The sequence below is a fragment of the Saccopteryx leptura genome, chromosome 5 (genome assembly GCF_036850995.1).
Source record: "Saccopteryx leptura isolate mSacLep1 chromosome 5, mSacLep1_pri_phased_curated, whole genome shotgun sequence".
Lineage (NCBI taxonomy): Eukaryota > Metazoa > Chordata > Mammalia > Chiroptera > Emballonuridae > Saccopteryx > Saccopteryx leptura.
In genome coordinates, this window is record NC_089507.1 from 217671221 (window position 1) to 217689923 (window position 18703).

Sequence of the window (18703 nt, forward strand, 5' to 3'; positions counted from 1 at the left end):
TCCACCCACAAACCCTGCCCACATCTGTCTTCTCCCTGAGTGTCCCCTGTAGCACTGTGAGGTGTAACTGATTGAGAAAGTATCACAAGTCCCTCCCTGGCCACCTAAAGTGTATCCTAATTCACTGTAGTAACGCAGCCCAATCACAACTACCAGCGTCGAGCGTCACCGGGGATTGGGGGGAACACCGTACTCAAGACAGAAACTGATCGCAAGGGGAAGAGGAGCCCTGCTTCTCACAGCTTTTATTGAGCAGAGGACAAAACAACTTTACAATAATAAAGGCAACAGGATTACAGGGAAGATCTCATGATAAGAAGAATAAATGATTAAGAGACTTTTTGCTAAGGTGAATAAAGGGCTAGTATGGGTCAGTACATTCCTTTTCTTTTCCTAATTAACAAATACAAAAAAAAAGAGGAACTTTAGAACCTCTAGGCTACTTTTCTAAAGTTTCTTCAGGAGCATTTCTGTGTCTGCACAAAAGTCACTCACTCACAGAGTGTCCTGGTGTTGCATCCAAAACACACTCACTCAGGGCTGTAAACTAATGTTTCCCAATCAAGTCATACAGGGTTCAAAGTTAGAAGGCTGGTTGCCTACAATGCAGCTGTTCTATGATGCATCCTGAGGTGAGCTTTTCCCTAGTCTGTGCCCACTCATCTCACACACATAGAACGTATACGCTGGCATTTGTGAGGGTGGTTTCTGGCCAGAACTGTGACTATTCTCCTTATACACTTAAGATGTCTCCTGAGAGTGGAGTCCCTGGAGAGACAATGGGTGGAGAATTGAGTGGTTTATTGGTGAATGAGGGCTGGAATGGGCAGAGGAAGAAGCTGACCTGCAATGTGTTCACAGCTGAGATCTCATGGGCACTCCTGACCCAGGATGACCATTTGAACTGAACAAAGTCAAGGGGTGAGGTTTTGTCTCTCCATCTCAATCAGTCATGGGCAGGAGTCACCCTGTGTGAAGGGGCCATTCCCTGTGGCTGACAGCAGGTCCTACAGAAGAATTCATCACCATGCCCATTAGCAGCAGTTACCAGCAACTGCAGGAGTGTGGGTCCTGATAAGGTGATTTGAACAGAGCTCCACAGGATCCCCACTGAAGAATCTCCACATAGCATGAGAACAACGACTCATGATCACAGGATCCCTGTCCACAATCCCTGAAAACACACGGCCCCTCCCTGAGTATACCGTCATGTGCCGGCGTCTTGGTTACTGCCTGTTCTGTGACCGTTCAATTTGTGCTAACACCTCACCAACAGTTCTTGCACACATGCTTCTTCTCTAAGTTAATCCTCCTTGTGCAATGGGAGCTTACGGCTACAGCTACCTGCAAGCTGCATGCATTTGACTCCTCTGGTGAATGTGTCCTTGGTGCCTGATGACAGGCGACACATCTCTGCAAGTTCAATTACTATACACACACACAGGGAGACAGTCGGGTGTCTTTCTGGTGTTAGATGAGGTTTTATTGATTGCTGACGTCTTGACCGTAATCCTTGCATACGCAAGGCTTCCCCCTCCATCTGTCCTGAGGAGTCTGATGATATTAGACTTGTAGCTAAAGGTTCACCCACACTCCATGAAAATGTTACGCGTGTCCTTGATTGTGTCCTCTGGTGATTAAAAATTTCTGCTTTCCAGCTAAAGCCTCATCCACAGCAACTGCACTTCTAAGTATTCCCTCCCGAGCAAATCCTCTGGTGTCTCCTGAGGGCTACCTTATAACAAAATCCTTGTTCAAACTCCAGGCAAACAAAGGGCTTCTCCCCAAGTGAGTCTTCTGGTGTGCGTTGAGGGCTGACTTCTCACGAAATCGTCGTCCACACTTTGGGCACGAAAAGGGCTTCTCCCCTGAATGAGTCATCTGGTGTGTTTTGAGGGTTGACTTTTCACGAAATCCTCGTCCACACTCTGGGCACAAAAAGGGCTTCTCCCCTGAGTGACTCATCTGGTGCTCCCTGAGTTTTGACTTAAAAAAAAATCCTCGTCCACAATCCAGGCACACGAAGGGCTTCTCCCCAGAGTGAGTACTTTGATGTGTCCTAAGCGCTGACCTAGAAACATATCCTCGTCCACACTCCGGGCACATGAAGGGCTTCTCCCCAGAGTGAGTCATCTGGTGTACTTTGAGGGTTGACTTCTGAAAAAATCCTCGTCCACACTCCGGGCACACAAAGGGCTTCTCCCCGGAGTGAGTCATCTGGTGTGCTTTAAGGGTTGACTTCAAACGAAATTCTCGTCCACACTCTGGGCACACAAAGGGTTTCTCCCCTGAGTGAGTTCTCTGGTGTCTCTTAAGGGCTGACCTAGAAAAATATCCTTTTCCACACTCTGGGCACATAAAGGGCTTCTCCCCCAAGTGAGTCATCTGGTGTGTCTTGAGTTCTGACCTAATAACAAATCCTCGTCCACACTGCGGGCACACAAAGGGCTTCTTGCCCGAGTGAGTCCGTTGATGTCTCCTGAGGCCTGACTTAGAACCATATGCTCTTCCACACTTGAGACACACAAAGGGCTTCATCCCCGAGTCACTGCGCTGGTGTACCATGGCATTTGATTTTTCAACAAATCTTTTGCCACACTCATCACACAGGAAAGGTTTCTCTGTGGATGAGTGCACCCTTGGGTGTCTGAGGAGATGTGATATAAGTGTGAAACCCCGCCCACACTGGCTGCAAACGTAAGGCATCTCTCCTGAGGGGGTCACCTGGTTTGTCATAACGTTTGATTCCAGGCTGCAGTCTGGTTCATATTCGCTACAGCTCACAGCTCCGGATCTTAGGGTTTCTAATAACTTCCTCCCTATTTCTATCTGCACGGGGGTTACCCTTTGGGTTGAGCTGGGCTCTATTTCTAGCACCGCATGACCTTCTCTGGCAGGTCCTTGGGGTGGGCTGTGGAATGCACCTGAGGTTTCCTTCTCCTCAGTCTGCACAAACGAAAGTCTCAAGCCATCTTCTCTGCCTTCACCTTCTGTGTTTCCTCTGCAGCAACTCTGAGAAAAAGACGTCTGCTCCTGATGCCACAGGCCTGAATCCTGCAGATAGAAGTCACACATGTCCGAGCACATGGGAAGCACCTGCTGGCCGGGCAGTGTCTCCCGGGAGAAGGATGAAAGGTTGAAAATGTGGGAGTCTCTTTCTGGCTTTGATTCTGCTGGAGAAAAAAAGTTCAGTCAGAGAAGCCCCAATATACCTGCAGGGATTCCCGCCTGGTCTCAGGTAAACTAGTGCCCTTCTGCCACACCTGTTATTAATCATATGTGTACAATGTCATTTGTTTCTACCAATGATTTCTTTAAGTTCTGTTTCTACACAGTCCCTTTTCTTTGGAACTACAGTGAAACCATCCCAGAAACATCTTCTACATGTCACTCAGACTGGGCACCTTCCAGGTAAGCAATCTGCCTTGTAAATACCTTCAATACATCAGCTCTTTCTTTCTAAGTCAACCAAGCCGTGACACTCCATGATTCTCCCACTGATGCTCAGTTTACACTTCTGTTGTACATGGAGGTGACAGTCTCTATGACCTATGTGAAAATCTCCTACATGACTTTAATTTTTAGAAAAAGAAAAAAAAAGACTGAATACATTAGCCCTGGCCGGTTGGCTCAGCGGTAGAGCGTCGGCCTAGCGTGCGGAGGACCCGGGTTCGATTCCGGCCAGGGCACACAGGAGAAGTGCCCATTTGCTTCTCCACCCCTCCGCCGCGCTTTCCTCTCTGTCTCTCTCTTCCCCTCCTGCAGCCAAGGCTCCATTGGAGCAAAGATGGCCCGGGCGCTGGGGATGGCTCTGTGGCCTCTGCCTCAGGCGCTAGAGTGGCTCTGGTCGCAACATGGCGACGCCCAGGATGGGCAGAGCATCGCCCCCTGGTGGGCAGAGCGTCGCCCTATGGTGGGCGTGCCGGGTGGATCCCGGTCGGGCGCATGCGGGAGTCTGTCTGACTGTCTCTCCCTGTTTCCAGCTTCAGAAAAATGAAAAGAAAAAAAAAAAAAGACTGAATACATTAAAAAGTTACTTAATCAGGAGGGTTTCCAAACACAGTAAATGGGATAATTACACAGTGGATGAACAGAGTGTTTAAGAAATGAATCTGAACTTCAGGATGCCCATCTGCAAACAAATACTTAGAAGAAATAATTTCTAAGTACTAAGTTCTCTATTAGGTACTGTGACTTCCACCATGGACAAGAAAGATGTGGCCCATGGTTTCAGGATTCTGGAACCTTGAGCCCAGACCAATCTCATCACACTAATATCATACTTCTCAACAGCATTTCCTTGGGCCAGTGGAGATTGCTGAGGATTAGTGCCACTTTGAAACACATTTTTAAAATCCACAATGAGGTTTCCTAATTGCTGCTTTACCCTTACTTTTTGAAGAATACCAGAGCCAGCCTAACCAGGTGCTGCTGCAGTGAACAGAGTGTTGAACTGGGACACGGAGGACCCACATTTGAAACCCCAAGTTTGCCAGCTTAAGCGTGAGTTCATCTGGTTTGAGCAAGGCTCACCAGCTGGATTCCAAGGTCACGGGTTTGCACAAGGGGTCACCCTGTCTGCTGTAGTCCCCAGCTCAAGGCATATATCAGGAAGCAATAATGAGACATTAAGGTGCTGCAATAAAGAATTGATGTTTCTTATTTCTCTCCCTTCCGGTCTGTCTATTTCTCTCTGTACCTCTCTCTGTCTCTGTCACAAAAAAAAGAAAAATAGAATAGCTGACCCGGACAGAGGCAGGTCTTTTGCCAAGATTCCAGAACAGACAGAGTTGAAAAATAAGCAATACATGACATGAACTTTTGGTCCTGTCCTGTCGCCTCAGTGGTAGACCATCTGCTTACCAGGTAGTGTCCCGGGTTTGATTCCTGGTCAGGGCAACAAGAGAAGCAACCATCTGCTTCTCCATGCTCCCCATCTCCCTTCTCTCTCTCTAGCACTCTCTCTTCACCTCTCCCAGCCATGACTCAGTTAGAGAAAGCTAAACTCAGACGCTGAGGATGCCTCCATGGCCTCGCCTCAGGCACTATAAAATAGCTCTGTTGCCAAGCAACAAAGCAATGGCCCCAGGTGGGCACAGCTTCCTGAAGGAGAGACCTTGTGGGTGGATCCCTCTCGGGACCCATGCTGGAGTGTTTCTGTTTGACTCTGTGGATCTAACTTTAAAAAAACTTTAAAATTTTTATGTTTTATATTTTGATTGCATTTGAAATAATTTTTTTTAATTTTTTTTTTTTTACAGAGTCAGAGAGAGATGAGAAGCATCAATCATTAGTTTTTCGTTGAGACACCTTAGTTGTTCATTGATTTCTTATATGTGCCTTGACCGCGGGCCTTCAGCAGACCGAGTAATCCCTTGCTCAAGCCAGAGACCTTGGGTCCAAGCTGGTGAGCTTTTGCTTAAACCAGATGAGCCCGCGCTCAAGCTGGTGACCTCGGGGTCTCAAACCTGGGTCCTCTGCATCCTAGTCCGACGCTCTATCCACTGCGCCACCACCAGGTCAGGTTGAAATAATATTTTGATAGACTGGATGACATAAGGTTTGTTAATCTCATCCAGTTATATCTACTTTAATAAAAAATGTAGTTACTACAAAACTTAAAATTATCCCTATGGCTCACATTGTATTTGCACAGAAGAGCACAGATCTAGAACAAGGAGTGGGAACAATAGAACATGTGACCTATTTAATCATGCTCTCTGTTTTTTTGGAATGTCCATAAGCTCAGGATGGTTTTTAGATTGTAAAAAGAGAAAAACCAAAAAAATAATAGTTCATGTCAAATAAAAACGATGTAAAATTCAAATTTTGGTTTCCAGACAAAAAGTGTTAGAGGGACACAATGATACTCATTCATCTACATACCGTCCTAGCTACTTCAGCGTGACAGAGAGAGAGTTCAGAGCGGTTAGAGATTGCATTGCCCACAAAACACCTAAAATACCTATCCTCTGGCCCTTTATAGAAAAAGTGGCCAATGGCTGATTCAGGGCAATATTGCAATTGAAAGTATTTATCTACCTAGGATTAAAGAATCAACGTACTTTTCTAAATAAATGAGAAATATCTAGCTCATGAAACGCAAACCTCCGACGGTTACAGAAGGCGTTTCTCACTACTCTGCCACGTGCAGAAGGCACTTCCAGTCCCGCTGGCCTCCTTACAGTCCTTATCCTGCAGGGACATCCCTTCCTTAATGCCTTAGCGCCAACACGTCTCCAACTGAAATGCGCTTGCCTTAGACACACAGAGCCTAACTCCATCACCACATTACGTTTTTGGTCAAATGTTACCTACTCATTAATTTTAAATTCAGCCCACCATCCTATCACACTACGTACTCCTTTGTCCTCCTTCATTTAATCATTATTTTTTACTAGAAAGTGCTTAGTATCACCTACCGTACCATCCTATGCCTGCATGTGAAGATTCTTGTTTCTTATCTATCTCAACACATTGGGAAAAGTAAGCTCACATGGGCAGGGGCTGCTATTCCCTCACTTCAGTGTGGCTCTAAGTGTCTAGAACATTTTCTGGCCCACGGTAGGTGGTCCATCCCGCTACCGCAGTAAGGAAGGACAGAACACAGCCTCACCCAGCGAGAGCAGGTTCCTGATGTTCTCCAGCATCACTTCCTTGTACAGGATCCTCTGCGCAGGGCTCAGCATCCTCCATTCCGCCTTTGTGAAGACCACGGTCACATCCCTGAATGTGATCGGTACCTATTAACAAGCAATCCGTTAATGAACAGCAAGTCACCATTAATTTTCCAAGCACGATGCATAAATTTCATGACACTGGGGGGTCTGGATCTACAAAAGTTGGTCCAGTTCTTTCCCTAGTACACAGTTCTATGTACCAAATTCTTCTAGCCACAACTATGGCTTTATATTAAAATCAAAGGAGGCCTGACCTGTGGTGGCACAGTGGATAAAGCATCGACCTGGAAATGCTTAGGTCGCCGGTTCGAAACCCTGGGCTTGCCTGGTCAAGGCACATATGGGAGTTGATGCTTCCTGCTCCTCCCCCCTTTCTCTCTCTCTCTCTTCTCTCTCTCTATCCTTTCTAAAATGAATAAATAAAAAAATAAAATAAAATAAAAGGGTGCAGAGATGACGCATGCACCCATTACTGGGCCCTAGACATTTATGATTTCCTTTGAGAAGTTATATGTGAATCAATTTGAAACTTGGCCTGACCAGGCAGGCTCACACTGGATAGAGCATCAAACTTGGACACAGTGTACGCAGGTTTGAATCCACAATATCACCATCTTGTGTGCGGGCTCGTCCAGCTGGAACGTGGACTCAAGAGCATGAGTGTGGGGTCACTGGCTTCAGCGTGGGTTCATAATATGACCCCATGGTCGCTGGCTTCTGTCTAATATCACTGGCTTGAGCCAGGGGTCACTCCCTGTGCTGTAGCTCCCATCTCAAAGACAAGTGTGAAAGCAATGATTGAACAGTAAGGTGCTGCAATGAAGAATTCATGCTCTTCATCTCTCTCCCTTCCTCTGTCTCTATTGGTCCCTCTTTAACGCTATCTCTGTGTCCAAAAAAAAAAAAAATTGAAACCTGAAAAACTGTTTTTTCACAAAGGTGACCTTGAGGATGCACTATGGAGGAATTTTGAGACAGAAGAGTTACAGATGGGCAGAAAAGTTTTATTTTAAAAGGGACTTGGTGTCCACAGTGTATAGTCCAACACAGAACTCACAGCCAGTGAAGGAAGGGCGAATGTTCAGTCCAGGGAGAGTGTAACTCAGCAGAGAACTGAAAAACTGTTTTCATTTTACATAACAGGGGAATTTGTTTAGACTTCCTCACAGTCTCATATTCTTTTGTTCTTTCTTTCTTTCACACCTTGTATCTCTCCCCTTCATTATACTTTCGTTGTTAAAAACTAGAGATTTAAGGTAAAACATTGTAGCAACCCTGGAGACCAACCCAAGTCACTCCTCAGGCCGTGGCTCTTGTCACTTGTTCATGTTTTATGACTCGTCTTAGCGAGTTTAATAAAGACGATTGCCCCAGAATATGTGGCTAATCAGCAGGAGACCAGGATATGCACCATCACGCTGACCCTCCACATCCAGAAACGACAGTCCTTATAGCAGGGCTCCCTGACCGTTCTGCCTGATCTACTTATGTCACCTGAAGTACAATGAAGGAGAACCATCAACACAAGGACTACTTACACAACATCACCAGACAACACAACAGCAGCCCGAATCTTACATTAAAAGCTAGTTAAAACAATAGTTAAGAAAAACAAAAAAAAATGAATTTTAAGTATGTAAAAATCTCACCAAACCCTGGAAGAACACAGAACCAGACCAGGAAGCTTCAGCCAGGGCTGCAAAATGGGCCTCCCACTGGGCACATTGAGGAGTGTCCTCTAGTGATTTTCAACCTTTGTTTCTCACGCACTCATAAACTAATTACTAAAGAAAAAGGGGCCCTGACCTCTTCATCTTTAGTAACTAATTTATTTGTGCCGTGAGATGAAAATGGTTGCATTTAGTCAGGGGCACTGACCTTAGTAAATAGTGTGTGTTTGTGCCATGAAAAAAAAAGGTTGACTGGCCTGACCTGTGGTGGCGCAGTGGATAAAGCGTCAACCTGGAAACGCTGAGGTCGCCGGTTCAAAACCCTGGGCTTGCCTGGTCAAGGCACATATGGGAGTTGATGCTTCTTGCTCCTCCCCCTTCTCTCTCTCTCTCTCCCTCTCTATAATGAATAAATAAAATCTTAAAAAAAAAAAAAGGTTGAAAGCAATGGTCCCCAACTCCCAGGCCGCGGACCGGTACCGGTCCATGGGCCATTTGGTACTGGTCTGCAGAGAAAGAATAAATAACTTGGCCCTGGCCGGTTGGCTCAGCGGTAGAGCGTCAGCCTAGCGTGCGGAGGACCCGGGTTCGATTCCCGGCCAGGGCACATAGAAGAAGTGCCCATTTGCTTCTCCACCCCTCCGCCGCGCTTTCCTCTCTGTCTCTCTCTTCCCCTCCTGCAGCCAAGGCTCCATTGGAGCAAAGATGGCCGGGGCGCTGGGGATGGCTCTGTGGCCTCTGCCTCAGGAGCTAGGGTGGCTCTGGTAGCAACATGGCGACGCCCAGGATGGGCAGAGCATCGCCCCCTGGGGGGCAGAGCGTTGCCCCTGGTGGGCGTGCCGGGTGGATCCTGGAGGATCTGACTGTCTCTCCCTGTTTCCAGCTTCAGAAAAATGAAAAAGAAAAAAAAAAAAAAAAAAAGAATAAATAACTTACATTATTTTCGTTTTATTTATATTTAAGTCTGAACGATGTTTTATTTTTAAAAAATGACCAGATTCCCTCTGTTACATCCATCTAAGACTCACTCTTGACGCTTGTCTCGTAAGTTCGACAATTATATTTAAAAATACCACAGTTTTTACACCGGTCGCATAATTTTATTTTGTGCATTTATCTGTCCCACTCTGAAGACCGGTCCGTGAAAATATTTTCTGACATTAAACCGGTCCATGGCCCAAAAAAGTTTGGGGACCACTATTCTAGAGAGAACGGCCCATTCAGGAGTGTCTGAGACCCCACCCATTCTTATGGAAAGAGTTTGTCTAGAAGCTATTTCATGAGGACCCTTCCTACATAGTCTATAGAAACAAAAATGGTCTCCCATTCAGAATAATTAACTAGGCCTGCAACCAAGTGATTAAGAACATCCTTCCCTGTTTACAGGAAACAACAGCAGGACCTCTCTACCCAGAGTCAAAACCTCAGTCATTGTTGCAAAAATTCTTTTTTTTTTTTTTTTGTGAACTATTCTGTTCATGTTGAGTTCAAATTCACATATTTTTAAAATACTGTTCCTCCACACTATGCTCTGCTTCTCTACTGATTCAAGAATTTGAATAGTAAAAAAGTAAAATGGTGTCCGCTATAAAAGACAGTATCTTTAGCTAGTGTGATCTGAAGTGAAATTAAATATTACATTTAAAATTTTTAATATTCTCAGTTTTTCAAAAATATCCCTTATATTTGGCACTTTGCAGGGCTCTACTATTCTTGCGTAGATTTTGATGGATACATGAATTTACCAAAACTTCCAAACTGCCCTTTTGCTGTTCTGCTTGGCTATCTGACCCCACCCTTACTGGACTATCTATCGCCCTTGAAACAGAAAAGTTCTAGGAAGCTGGTCAGCCACCCCGAGGAGAAGCGTTCCAGTAAGCCGATATTGTAAAACTGCAGAAGGGAGCACACCAGAACTGCTGACGCAACACACACTTGCTCAAAGCTCTCCCTTAACCCTATAAAAAATTTGCCTCAGAGTCTGTTTGGGTGCACTTCTCCTGGAGGAGTGCCCCGGCAGGTCTTTCTCCTCTAATAAAGCCTGCACACCTGGTGTTCGAGTGCCGTCTCATTCTTACATCTGGGGCCGAAACCCGGGACAGGGTACTAACTGCCTGGATGATCCCTCTTTGCCATCCAAACTTACAACCAGGGAAGCAATGGGCAGCGGCAGCTCATCCTGGGCTTACTCCCTGATTCTGTTTGGACGTGTAATTGTAGGTCAATTGGCCGGCAGTCTAACCCTGTCCTGAACCCCTGCTGGACCGGAAAGATAAGGAGTTTCTTCCTTCCCCTTCCCCTTCCCCGGATGGCCTCTAAATTTCTCTCTAAAAACACCCCTTTCTGGTTGGACAGTTTTCTCTGACACGCCTCACGTTTTGAGGGGTTTGACTTTCAGTCTCAGTGGGCTGCATGGAAGACTAGGCGCCTAGCCCAACCTCTCCACTCTCTCGGACTTCTCGTCCTCGGAGCTCCCTGACAGGTGGTGACGACCTGTTTCAGAGACGACTCCCCCATACGGAGATTCTCTCCTCTTGGGACAGTGACAAAAGGCGGGGACGCCCCTTCTTGCTCACCTGTCTCCACTATGGGCTCTTCAGAGTCTAAGCCTTCCGACCAGACCCCTCTAGAATGTCTCATAAAAAACCTCACCAAACTCGGTCTCTCAGACCTCAAACTGAAGAAATTAATCTTCTTCTGTAACACGGCATGGCCTCAGTACAGACTAGACAATGACTCCCATTGGCCTGAAAACGGGACATTCGATTACAATATCCTAAGAGAGCCTGACCAGGCGGTGGCGCAGTGGATAGAGCGTCGGACCTGGATGCAGAGGACAGGGGTTCAAGACCCCGAGGTGGCCAGCTTGAGTGCAGGCTCATCTGGTTTGAGGCAAAGCCCACCAGCTTGAACCCAAGGTCGCTGGCTCCAGCAAGGGGTTACTCGGTCTGCTGAAGGCCCGCAGTCAAGGCACATATGAGAAAGCAATCAATGAACAACTAAGGTGTTGCAACGTGCAATGAAAAACTAATGATTGATGCTTCTCATCTCTCTCCATTCCTGTCTGTCTGTCCCTGTCTATCCCTCTCTCTGACTCACTCTCTGTCTCTGTAATAAAAAAAAAAAAAAAAAAAAATCCTAAGAGATCTTGACAATTTCTGCCACCAGACGGGAAGGGTATCAGAAATTCCTTAGGTGCAGGCTTTCTTCTCCCTTCTCTCCTGTCTTTAATTTCTGTACCTTCTGTTCTACACACAGGCTGTTTTTGGCCAAAGAAAACCTCACCTAAAACCTCTGCTCCTAATCTTTCCTTCTCTGCAGACTCCCAACTCTCTCCCTCCTGCCTGACCCCCGGGGCACCCCTCTCTCGGGACCCCTCTCTAGTCCCTCAGCAAATCTTTTTTGCTGGAGTCTCTTCCCTCCAGAAAGCCCCCTCCCTTCACTAAACTCTGTTTTCTCATTCATCAGTCTCTCTTTCTCCTCCCCTGCTGGCCAGGGCCTCTCCCTTCTCCACTGTGTTCTTTGTCCCCTCCCCCCTCCTTAGAAGCTGTGGCTCTGGCTGCAGTGCCTGTCTCATCTCTGACCTCTCTTCCCTCCTTACAAACTGCAGTTCTGTCTGTCTCCTCTCCGACCCCTCCTCCTTCCTTACAAACTGTGACTGTGCCTCTTTCCTCCTCTCCCCCTCCCCTCTCCTCAGAGCTCTAAATCTTTTTTCACTCCTGACCATGTGGCACCACACCAATACTTTAACCTCCTCCTCCTCCTCCTGCAGATTCTGTCCCTCCTTCTTTTTCATCCAGATGGTCACACTGACCATCCGTGTCCTTTCTCTCTTCCTCTCCTCTATGCTGGCAACTCCCTGCCATCTCGAAAAGCTTTAAAAAAAGCCAAAATCGTCTATTGAACTGTGTGAGTGAATAATCCCTCTTGTCTCTTTGTTTGTCAGAAAATATCTCTAGTATAATTTGAATTGAAACAAGTAAAGCGCGCTCAGTTAAATTCCTTAATTCATAACTTTTATGTAAAGTCTTTGTTTAATGTGTAACTGTGTCTGTTTCTAAGGCCTTAAACCAATAATTACCCACCTCTTAAACCAGGTTTACTCATCCCCACGGACTCTCCCTGCAATACCCCCATCCTTCCTGTTCGAAAACCTTCAGGAGTTTATCACCTCGTACAAGCCTTACACCTAATCAATGAGGCAGTAATTCCCCTCCACCCAGTGGTCTCTAATCTCTACAAGTTACTGTCACACATTTTCTCAAACACCACTCATTCACAATCCTAGACCTCAAGAATGCCTTCTTTACCATTCCTCTTCACTCTGACTCTTACTTTCTGTTTACCTTTATTTAAACTGATCCCGACACTAATGCAGCCCAGCGACTTACATGGACTATTTTACCCCAGGGGATCAGAAACAGCCCACACCTGTTTGGGCAGGCACTAGCTCAGGATTTAACAGCATGCAGTCTTAAAACTAGTACTCTCTTATAATATGTAGATGACCTACTCCTCTGCAGCCCCTCCCTGCCTGCCTCAAGGAGACACACCGCCACCCTTCTTAACTTCCTCACCATGAAGGGTTATGTGTCTTCTCTGCTAAGGCTCAACTTCATTCTCAGTCCACAGTCTATCTGGGCATCACCTCAACCCCCACCACCTGAGGTCTCAACCTAGATCTAACTCAGACCCTCCACAGTCTCCAACCACCTACCACTGCAAATCAAATCTTTTCTTTCCTCGGTCTACTAGGCTTCTTTAAACAGTGAATTCCCAATTTTGCTCTCTTAGTCAAGCCCCTCAGTGAGATCTTCTGAGCATGGCTTTTAAGGTCTATAATGGCCAAGGAAGTAACAGAAAAGGTAAATAAAGCCCAAAAGAGGTCAGGAAATACCAGCTTTTGGCATACGCTCTTAAAGACTCCAGTGCCCTAAAGGACTTCATAGGAGTCTATCAGGGCCCTGCTCCAGAGTGGAAAGAAAGGTCATTGAACTGAAGCCTACCAGGCTTCCCAGTCCCACCGGTTGACACACCTGTGCTGTGGAAAGAGGGACACGAGAAGGTAAGCTGCCCCCTTGCTCCATGGAGGGAGGGTTCAGTCTCTTCTAGCCCTGCTCCAGCTAGCTGTGAGCTGACCTTGCCCAGCATGCTGGGAATTGCCACTGAAGGCCCAAGGACATCGTTCACGAGCCTAAGGTATTTCTTCCAAATAGCAGATAAACTGATATCATTTCTTGTAAACACAGGGCCATCTACTATGCCTCGCTTGAATATTTAAGTTTATTTTATCCCTCAAGGATCTCTATTGTGGGTATTGACAGTCTGATTTTGTTGCTTTATTTAATGTATAGTATCTCCTTTGTTCCTCTTATCTCAATGCCCCATGCCTATTGTAGGCTGGGACCTGCTGCTAATTCCAGCTAGCAGCAGTGTTACTAGGACTTAAACTCTAGCTGCAAATATAGAAATATAATCACCCTTTCCCTAAGTACTTACAGAATTTACAGGTTACTCAGCAAACTATTCAAAGACTGTCCAAGAGGCACTTCCAGCATTACATCACCCAAGGACTGACTTTCACATGGACAGGTCCACACACCATGATCCTGACAACTCCCACTGCTGCTAAAATAGAAAAACGGCATGCCTTACTCCAACCACAAACCTGAAGCTGGTTGGTCTACGTATGGCAAATATATGAAAAAAAGTAAGGGCTCTTTTAGTCAGGCTTTGAGAAAAGATAAACTAGGATAAAAAGAAAGTCAACTTAATTGTCAATAAAGGTTAAAAAATTTTAAATCAAGAGTTCTGACTAGAAAGGAATTGTATGGTTTTGATAATAGAAGGTATAAGGTATGGAAATACTTTTGAAAGAGAAAGGAAAAGGAAGTTGTTATGAAGGCCAGTTATTTCTGGATAAGAAAGTGCATGAAAGTTGAAGGTTTATGTAAGTTGTAGAAGGTCTGTGCAGGTTGTAAGAGATTTGTACCGAGAAAAAAGAATTTGTACAGTCAGAAAACTGGTTTTCAAAGAATGTTTAATCAGTCACCCTAGCTAACAATCCTCTACCCTCCCCACTTATTAGGATGACTCTTTCCTCTACCCTGACCATCTGGAGCTCAGAAACAGAGAAACAAAACCGACCCCTTGTCCTTCCATTCTCTATTCACCTCTCAACCTGCCTCACCCAATCAAAGGCTTTCTACTTGTGTGGGACCAACAACTATATGTGTCTCCTTACTAATTGTACAGAAACCTGTACCCTAATCTGTCTCACCCCAAATATCAACCTAATCCCACCCCATGAGCCTCTTTCAATTCCTAGTACACTACCCGTCAATCTAAGAACCAAACAAACTGTACAAGTAATCCCTCTTCTTATTACTTTAAAAATCTCTACAAAAGTAGGTCTAGGGGCAGGGGGACCGGCCACTGCCCTGTCTTATTCTTTCTCTCTCTCTCTCTGAAGCCCAGCGAATTCGTAAACATGGTATCAGTGGTTTCACACAAACTGGGTGTCTTGACTATTGCCTTTCATTAGTCTACTCACTCACCTATTTATTTTTCTAACTTTTAGACCCTGCCTTTTACATTTGTTCAGTAGTTCCTTACAGAACTGCATGCAGACTTTCACCAATCAGAAAATTGGAAGAATCTACCTAACCCAACACACGAACCCTGAAACCTGCCCTCGCGAAACAGAAAAATCTGAAACCCTTTATCAGCAAACCTCCTAAATCCTATCTTTCAACCCCTACAGGTCCCCTAACCGTAAAGCTCTCCCGTATCCTCGAAGAACTAGGAGAATGAATAGCATTCACCTCTTAATGCTTCTCAGTCTTTTTACCCTTCACACAGTAAGAGGACAAGACCGCTAGGTCTTCTTGGCTGAAGAAGAGCCTACAAACGGACATGAAACATTTCTTTTAGCTCAAACTAACTGCTCTCTCCAGGGCTGCCAGGAAAGAATATCTCTAACTTTACCATGGAAGAACTTTCACCCCCGCTATACAACCCTCCTTTTCTCTGCATTCCTAATCTCCAAATACTTGCCTCTTTTTTTTTTTTTTTAAATCAAATTCCTACAGGCCCGGATGAGAGGAATCTCCAGCATTGCCTACAATCAAATGCTTTTGCAACCCCTACTCCCACTGCCCCGGGGAGAGGTCCACGAAGGAGGCCCCGATAGGGATAACAGCAGGAAGCAGCTCCAGAAGATAGCCGGCCGAGACAAACCTCCTTCCTGAACTTCATACCCCCTTATTTTTCTTTCTTTCGTTTCTTCCCCTCACCCCTTTTTCTTTTGTCATACCACAGAGTTGAGAAATGATGGATACATGAATTTACCAAAACTTCCAAACTGTCCTTTTGCTGTTCTGCTTGGCTGTCTGACCCCACCCTGACTGGACTATCGCCCCTGAAACAGAAAAGTTCTAGGAAGCTGGTCAGCCACCCCGAGAAGCATTCCAAGAAGCCGATATCGTAAAACTACAGAAGGGAGCACACCAGAACTGCTGACGCAACACACACTTGCTCAAAGCTCTCCCTTAACCCTATAAAAAATTTGCCTCAGAGTCTGTTTTGGTGCACTTCTCCCAAAAGAGTGCCCCGGCAGGTCTTTCTCCTCTAATATAGCCTGCACACCTTGTGTTCGAGTACCGTCTCATTCTTACAGATTTTCCAACAAGAAAAATAAAACACACAAATGCAGGAGTCATTCTAAATTTAACCTGGAGTCTGAAAGAGGAATAAAAGTCTAATGTTGATTGCTTTTTCCCTTCCCAAGAAAAGAGAATATCCAGTTTGCCTATTCTCTGGAAAATGAGCCAGCATTTATTTCATAATAAAAAATGAAAATATGTAAACCCAACTCACCAGTGCTTTGGGCTTTCCCTCCTTTTCTTGGAGCGAGTCAGTGCAGTTGGAAGGCAGACCTAGGGGAAGAACAAAGCTCTGAGGGTGCAGGCCTCCCAGAATGCCCCGGGGAGCAGCTCCTCAGAGCCCAGGACAGAGGGAGCAGTCCCTTTACTCAGCTGGGGTCACTACAGTGCTCTCAGCTAAGCCTAGAGCCTTAGTCCTCCTCCTCACCTCTCCAGACTCTCAACAACTCTCACCTTTAGCCTCATGATTTAGGATCAGATCCTTCATGGTCTCCATGTCTTCTTTGCTCGGTCCTGCTCTCCCAGGGCTGAAGGATCAGCCAACATCACAGCCCAGGGGTCGGACATCTGTTTGCCCTGAAATTCTACCAAGCGGCCGTGTATAAGTTATTTCAGTGCAAGATCGATTTCTGCTTATGCCACAGGTCACTTCTTATCTTTGTGAAAGCCCCCGTGTTTCCACGAAGCCAGCACCTGCGGGTGGAGCAGCAACGTGGCGTGTCCACACTCCTTACTGTACAAATCAGGCACTGCAGTTCCTGAGAGCTCCCACCCCAACCGCATCCCCACTCACTCACCGACTTGGGACATACTCGCATCACACAAACAAGCCAAAAAAACCCCCAGAACTCTATACACAATTAGTGCGGTGTTCCCACAACCATTCACACGCGATGACCCAAGTAGGTGTCCCCTTGCCAAAAGCAAGGGGGTTATATGGTCGGCTCTGCACCCCGACCCACTACAGGGAATGCCTATTTAGCTCTGGCTGAACTCGTGTGCCCAGACCCCAAATAAACCTTGGGGATGCACGACTGCAGTCACTTTCCTATGTCCATTGTATGGCCCAGAACCATCCCAACTCCTCCAAAAATTATATGAGCCTGACCAGACTGTGGCACACTGGATAGGGCGTCGGACTGGGACGCGGAGGACCCAGATTCGAAACTAGGAGGTCATCAGCTTGAGCGCGGGCTCATCTGGTTTGAGCAAAGCTCACCAGCTTGGACCCAAGGTCGCTGGCTAGAACAAGGGGTCACTCCCTCTGCTTTAGCCCCAAGGTCAAGGCACATATGAGAAAACAATCAATGAACAACTAAGGTCCCACAGAAGAAATTGATGGTTCTTCTCATCTCCCTTCCTGTGCGTCTGTCCCTGTCTATTCCTCTCTCTGTCTGAGTCACACAAAAGAATTAAATGTGAATTTAATTTATCTTGCTCCAGCGGGAGACGGAAGCACCTTGGTAGGACCCGCAACTCACCTCTTTTCAGCAAGCCAAATCTCATCCCATTTCCTTGCCACTAAAAACACGTCTGGGGCCCCGTCCCGGCTCCAAAAATGAAACCTGCCGCACTTCCCGTTCCATCTACTGCACACCAGCCTCACTCCTCCCGGGTCAAAATCACCAACTCCTACCACGGCTCCTAACCCTCTGATTACTCACCGCCCCTCTGATTCCTCCTTCAAGCACCTTACGGGATCCAGGCAGCCACGTGTAATGGAACAGGCAGCAGAGGTCACGTGATTTCCCGGGTTATCTGAGCAAGAACTACGATTCCCAGAATTTCTAGAGGTTTTCCCTCCTATCGACCGAAACATAGCGAGCTCTAAACTACGACTTTAATATATCTTCCCATTGTCTTGTATAATGAGAGTCGACCCGTTTTTTACACTTTTTATTTACTGATTTTTAGAGAGAGTGGAAAGCAGAGAGACAGAGAGTAAGAAACAGAGAAAGATACAAACATGAATTTGTCGTCCCACGTATTTATGCATTCATTGGTTCATTCTTGTTTGTACTCTGACTGAGGATTAAAACTGCAATCTTAGCATATTGCACGGTGCTCTAACAAACTGAACGAACCGGCCAGCTCTAACCATCTCTTCTCTTAAGATGAACAATATAAAATAGATACTGATTCCAGAAAGCAGTATGTTCCCATTGTTTCAATCGGAAAAACTGTAATTCCCAGGCGCCACTGCGGCAACATCTCCTGAGGTTTCCGGTCGGAGGGCGGGGTGCTCTAACCGAGAAGATGTTTCCGGTTTCCGAGTCCAGCTGCTCCAGCGAACGGACCGCCTGGGGTTCTGTGCTTTGGCGGTTTACCTTCCCGTAACCCAGCTGAACTCACTGTGTTTAAGGCGGGTTACACGCGCGAGTGACATCTAAGTGTGGCTCCGTGCTACTGATCCGCACCTGCGGGCAGCCCCACGTCACTAGCAGGAAAACCACAGGAGGCAAAGCTGTCTCCCCACTGCGGATGCTGTGGAATCGATTTCCTCTCTCCAAGTCAGCTGGTGGCAGAGAAATGCAGAACAGCTTAACAACAGAGTACAGAACACGATGTAAAAACTGAAATGGGACCTGGGGTTTAGGTTTAATCTCTTGAACCCTGCCAGTAAGTCTGTTCCAAGGCTTGTGGCAGATGACCAACCGCAAAGGAATGTCTGACGTCACAAGCCGAGAAG

At 46.3% G+C, this 18703-nt stretch overlaps 1 protein-coding gene across 4 annotated transcripts; it reads right to left on the reverse strand.

Moving 5' to 3' along the window:
* Nucleotides 1-236: 236 nt before the first annotated feature.
* Nucleotides 237-17721, reverse strand: LOC136405162 (zinc finger protein 343-like). Of its 4 annotated transcripts, none has more exons than XM_066384253.1 (5): nucleotides 17679-17721; nucleotides 16468-16707; nucleotides 16229-16287; nucleotides 6617-6743; nucleotides 237-3170 (listed from the first exon to the last, which is right to left on the reverse strand). In XM_066384253.1, exons 2-5 carry the CDS (start codon nucleotides 16508-16510, stop codon nucleotides 1732-1734), a joined length of 1668 nt encoding a protein of 555 aa, XP_066240350.1. In that variant the 5' UTR covers nucleotides 16511-16707; nucleotides 17679-17721; the 3' UTR covers nucleotides 237-1731. The 4 variants fall into 4 exon arrangements, with proteins under 4 accessions (XP_066240350.1, XP_066240347.1, XP_066240348.1 ...); XM_066384250.1 differs by having other exon boundaries at nucleotides 237-3173; XM_066384251.1 differs by having other exon boundaries at nucleotides 237-3173; nucleotides 16468-16598; nucleotides 17679-17720.
* Nucleotides 17722-18703: the final 982 nt, after the last annotated feature.